Source organism: Mandrillus leucophaeus, unplaced genomic scaffold (assembly GCF_000951045.1).
Source record: "Mandrillus leucophaeus isolate KB7577 unplaced genomic scaffold, Mleu.le_1.0 Scaffold118, whole genome shotgun sequence".
In the NCBI taxonomy this organism is placed as follows: Eukaryota; Metazoa; Chordata; class Mammalia; order Primates; family Cercopithecidae; genus Mandrillus; species Mandrillus leucophaeus.
In genome coordinates, this window is record NW_012100098.1 from 2,658,728 (window position 1) to 2,664,686 (window position 5,959).

Here is a 5,959-nt window from a genome sequence, read left to right on the forward strand (position 1 = left end):
CTCCCAAAGTGCTGGGATTACAGGTGAGAGCCACCATGCCTGGCCCTCATTTTCTTTTGTTTCTTTTAATTCATTTTATACATTAGTGATCACAAAGTTTATCCCAGGTTGGTGTCCCGCTTTTACCTGGCACGCTTTCTAGTTGCTTCTCACAGTTAATTCAGAGGCCCGATGGGATACAAAATTTTAGCGTGGGCTTCAAGAAAATAAAGTTTAGAAAGTAGGTTATAATGCTGGAAAAAAGTCATAAATTTCTAAATAAAAAGTAAATTATTTGGGGGTGTGTATACTATAGTTCTCTGTTGGCAGAGGAAATGAAGTGCTGATATTAAATAAATGGTTTTAATTAGAATTTAAATAACAGGTAAATACTTGTTTCTCTAAGTATACTTCGAGAATTGGAACCAAGATTATAATTCGAAAAAAATCATACAAACATGTTTTAGAATAAAATCTAAGAAGGAAAGAATTTTGATTAACCAAATAACAGCTTTCATTTTAATTATAAACTATCATTTGGCATTTATACACATAAAATATATGTTTAACTGAATATTTTGTACAAACTCTATGAGTATTCCAGATACAGAATTATGATTATAAAATAAAACAATCAAGATATTTCAAGGAAGCATGTGATTCAGTACCAAAATTACAGTGGTACATCTGTCACAATAGTTATAGCCCATAAAATGTTGACATGAGAACTCTATGTAGGCAATTAATTGCTAGAAGAATAAATGATTTTCATTATGCAGAACATAGAAAGGGACACAATGCAAAATAAAGATATGAAAGCCTTCAGAATGTCTTTATGTGGTTGCTAGTAAGATGACAAGACATAAAGCTATAAGAATCTGGCCATGTGAAATATTTATAGTAAGTATGCCTTGAGTGCTTGCGTGGAAGAAGTGCTCTGTCAGCCAGTTTTGGTAGAAGTATGGCCCAATATAGATACCAGGAAAACCTCTTCGACCACAGCCATGTCCGTAACTGGTAATTCCCATTACAAAAAATCTTTTATATTCTGGTAAGTAGCACATTAATGGTCCACCACTGTCACCCTGTCAAAAAAGTCCCAAAATAGTGTTTGTTACTTCTAGTATTCTTCAAGCAACAGTAATTCTGGAATAAATTATTTACATCAAACATACATTTATATAAATACATGTTTTCAATATACCCCCAACTTATAAAGATCATAGATTTTGAGCTTAATCTTCCAACTCAAACAGGAGGAATTCAGTTTTGCCCAGGTATTTGGAGGAACCATACAGCTGGTAGATAAACATCTCATCTGCCTAGTTTTGAGCCAGAATATTATAAATCAAATTGTTTGGATTTTTAAATACAATTACTCAGGGGAAATATAATTTAGGAAGTATGCAAAATATTGTAAAAACTGTCTATTTTTAGAATATTCTCTTGCTTAATACTGTGTGTGGAAAATATAACTCTAAGATGTATGAAGGATTCTTTTAGGCATGTGTGTGGTTTGCTTGCCAAGGAGAGGAGTAAACTGGCATCTTGCAAGAGATGACAAGTTTCTAAGTGCTGATAATGGCTAGTGCAGCAAAATAAGCATAAATGGCAAAGCCTCTCAGTAGTAGTATAAATGACAGTCACTTTCATAGTCTATACAAAGTTATGAATGCACCCAACACTGTTACTAAGGCCTGTTAATGCACTCAAAACAACAAGGACACTGAGATAACTGTTTCCAATTCTCTATACAGGGCAGGCATTGAATAATTATTTTTTGATGAGGAGGATGTTTGGCCTAGGAATGCAATCCAATTAGAATGGATTCTTTGCTATTTTACTCAGCAAGATTTTTAAGGAAAAGGACACAGGAAAGATAAACTTTAGATTGCAGAAATGAGAATGAGTAGGAAAAGGTGAGAGCGTGGGGTACTCAGGAGTGAAGGACTAGTAGATTTGGAAACAAGAAAAGAGGAATAAAGGAAGAGTAAAAAAGCATGAGACAAAACAAAAAATGGATCAATTGTACTTCTTTAAAAAATTAACATTTGTGCTGCAAATGATAACCTCAGAAAAGTGAAAAAACAGTCTACAGAATGGGAGAAAAATTTTGTACATTATATATCTGGTAAGGGACTTGTATCCAGAATATATGAAAAAGGCTTATAACTCAGTGATAAAAAGACAACTCAATTTAAAAATGAGGAAGGGATCCAAATAGACATTCCGTAAAGAAGCCATATGAATGGCTAATAAATACATGCAAAAATGCTCAACATCATTAGTCATTAAGGAAATGCAAATTAAAACCACTATGAGATAGCACTTCACACCCACAAGGATGTATTATAAAAAAAAGACAGTAACAGGCTGGGCGCAGAGGCTCACACCTGTAATCCCAGCACTTTGGGAGGCCAAGGTGGGCAGATCACTTGAGGTCAGGAGTTCGGGACCAGCTCGGGACCAGCCTGGTCAACAAGGTGAAGCCCCATCTTTACTGAAAATACGAAAAAAAATATCCAGGCATGGTGATGTGCGCCTGTCTTTCCAGTTACCTAGGAGGCTGAGGAATGAGAATCACTGGAACCTGGGAGGCAGAGGTTGCAGTGAACAGAGATTGTGTCACTGCACTCCAGCATGGGTGACAAAGCGAGACTATTAAAAAAAAAAAAAAATTGAGCTGTACACTTTTAACTAGGTGAATTATATCTCAAAGTCAATGATTTAAAAAAAGGATTCAAGGTAAATTCTGCCTATGGTTGACCCCGATGATAGTAGAAACCATGGAATCAGGAACCAAGAAGATTTGGATTGTTGAAATAGTTAAAAAGGAGAAAAAATAATTTAGTATTTTTAGGCCTGATAATTAAGACCACCAGAAAGTTATCAAAGGCCTTGTTTGACAAGTTCCCTTCTGGCTTCAGAAAATATTTTAAAGGAAAATTACTTGGTCTTACCCTGCAAGTATCAAAAGCTCCATCTTCATCACCTGCACAAAATGAAGTGTTGGGAATTATTCCCCCATAACTCCTCTCAGAATTACACATCTCTCGAGAAATATAATGCACTTCTGCGTCTTGTAAAATATTGGTAACGTTACCTATTAACAAAAAATACCAGTAAGTTATCTTGGAGCACAGACATTTTCACAGTGATTTATTATTATTATTATTTTTTGTATTTTTAGTAGAGACGGGGTTTCACCATGTTAGCCAGGATGGTCTCGATCTCCTGAAAGTGCTGGGATTACAGGCGTGAGCCACTGCGCCCGGCCCCACAGTGATTTAAATGTTGGTGTTTTATAACCAACATTTTATAAGTTTTCTTTCCAAAGTGACTGATTCAATAATTATGTAAAAATATATTCATATGTATGTGTATGAATATGTATGTATGCCTAGGAAGATTGTAGAATGTTTACCTAAATGTTTGTTTGTTTTTGAGATAGGGTCTTGATCTATTGCCCAGGCTGGAGTGCAGTGATGTGACCTCGGCTCACTGCAACCTCTGCCTCCTGGGTGCCAGCCACTCTTGTGCCTCAGCCTCCCGAGTAACTGGGATTACAGGTGCGCATCACCACACCTGGCTAATTTTTTTTTTTTTTTTTTTTTTTAATTTTTGAGATGGTGTCTCGCTCTGTCGCCCAGGCTACAGTGCAGAGGCGTGATCTCGGCTCACTGCAAACTCCGCCTCCCGGGTTCAAGCGATCCTCCTGCCTCAGACTCCTGAGCACTCACCATTATGCCCAACTAATTTTTGTAGTTTTAGTAGAGATGGGGTTTCACCATGTTGACCAGGCTGTTCTCGAACTCCTGACTTCAAGCGATCCACCCACCTCGGCCTCCCAAAGTACTAGGATTACAGGTGTGAGCCACCACGCCTGGCCAGATGCGCCTTTGTATATTCCCACTAGCAAAGTATGAGGGTTCCAAATTCTTCACATCCTCATCAAGGCTTGTTATTGTCTAGCTTTTTAGTTATAGTCATCCTTGTGTGTCATCCCAGCACTTTGGGAGGCTGTTTTAAAATTACTGCTAGTGTATAGAAATGGAATAGATTTTGTATATGGTCTTATACTGGCTGTATTACTAAACTCTGTTAATTCCAATGGATTTTAGAGCCTATTTTAATTACATCATCTGTGACTAATGAATATTTTGTTATTTCCTTTGTAAGTTGTGTGCGCATCTTTTTCTAGTATTAACACACCTGGTAGGACTTCTACAATATTGAATACAAGTGGAGAAATTGTTCCTGACTTTAAAGGAGTGTTTTACTGTAATGATGTTTGCAGTAGTTTAGAGGTCAATAACCTTAATTAGGTTAAGGAAATTCCCTTCTATGTCTAGACTGTTAAGAGTTTCTAACAACACTTCTACTGCATTTATTCAGATAACATTTTTTTATCCTTTAACCAATCTGTGATGAATTACATCAAGAGACTTCTAATTTTATTTATATTATTATTTTTGAGACAGGGTCTCGCCCTGTTGCCTGGGCCGCAGAGTGCAGTGGCCCAATTAGCTCACTGCAACCTCAAACTCCTGGGTTCAAGCAATCCTTCCGCCTCAACCTCCCAAGTAGCTGGGACTACGGGCATGTGCCACCATGCCCAGCTAATTGTTATTTTTGGTAGGGATAGGGTCTTGCTGTGTTGCCCAGGCTGGTCTCAAACTCCTGGCTTCAAGTGATCCTGCCACCTTGGCCTCCCAAAGGGCTGGGATTGCAAGCATGAGCCACTGCACCCAGCTGAGACTTCTAATTTTATTTTATTTCATTATTATTTATTTATTTTTTGAGACAGAGTCTCACTGTGTCACCCAGGCTGGAGTGCAGTGACGTACTCACTGCAACCTCTGATTCTTGGGTTCAAGTAATCCTCCCTCCTCAGCTTTCCAAGTAGCTGGGACTACAGGCACACACCACTACGCCCAGCTAATTTTTAAATTTTTTGTAGAGTTGAGGTCTTGCTATATTGCCCAGGCCATTCTTGAACTCCTGGGCCCACACAATTCTCCTGCCTTGGCCTCTCAAAGTGTTGGAATTACAGGTGTGAACCACCACAGTTGGCTGACTTCTAATTTTAAACCACCCTTGGATTCCTGAGATAAACCTAATTTGGTTATGATTAATTCTATTATTTTTTTGAACCAGGGCCCTGCTCTGTTGCCTAGGCTGGTGCCTAGTGTAGTGGCACAATCATAGGTTGCCGCAGCCTCAGCCTCCTGGGCTCATGTGATCCTTCTGCCTCAGCCTCTTGAGTAGCTAGGACTACAGGTGTGCACCACTATGCTCAGATAATTTTTTAGTTTTTTTGTAGAAACAGTGTCTCAGTATGTTGCTCAAGCTGGTCTTGAACTCCTGGCCTCCTAATTTGGCCTCCCAGAGTGCTGAGATGACAGATGTGAGCCACTGTACCTGACCATCAATTCTATCTATAATATACTTTATAGATGTAGTATGTTATTACTAATAATTTGTTTGGAATGTCTGCATTTATAACATTGGGCTTTCTCTTACTATGATTACTTGATTTTGGAATCAATAATAGGATTATTCTCATACACTGACATGGAGTATATTCCTTCCTTTTGTATTCTTTGGAAGCATATGTATATAATTTAAATAATCTTCCTCTAGTATTTTTTTTTTTATTATACTTTAAGTTCTAGGGTACATGTGCACAATGTGCAGGTTTGTTACATATGTACACATGTGTCATGTTAGTGTGCTGCGCCCATTAACTCATCATTTACATCAGTTATATCTCCTAATGCTATCCATCCCCCCTCTCCTCACCCCATGACAGGCCCCAGTGTGTGATGTTCCCTTTCCTGTGTCCAACTGTTCTCATTATTCAATTCCCACCTATGAGTGAGAGAGAACATGCAGTGTTTGGTTTTTTGTCCTTGTGATAGTTTGCTGAGAATGATGGTTTCCAGCTTCATCCATGTCCCTACAAAGGACATGAACTCAT

The 5,959-nt window shown here is 38.2% G+C and overlaps 1 protein-coding gene across 1 annotated transcript in view; it reads right to left on the reverse strand.

The window, feature by feature from the left end:
• Window positions 1-440: 440 nt before the first annotated feature.
• TMPRSS12 (transmembrane (C-terminal) protease, serine 12) overlaps window positions 441-5,959 on the reverse strand; it is a 33,431-nt gene continuing 27,912 nt past the window's right edge. Inside the window, exons 4-5 of the mRNA XM_011964374.1 lie at window positions 2,940-3,082; window positions 441-1,064 (exon numbers count right to left, since the gene is read on the reverse strand). Of these exons, the coding sequence (XP_011819764.1) occupies window positions 813-1,064; window positions 2,940-3,082 (395 nt within the window). The 3' untranslated portion in view covers window positions 441-812. The remainder of the gene's footprint in view (window positions 1,065-2,939; window positions 3,083-5,959) is intronic.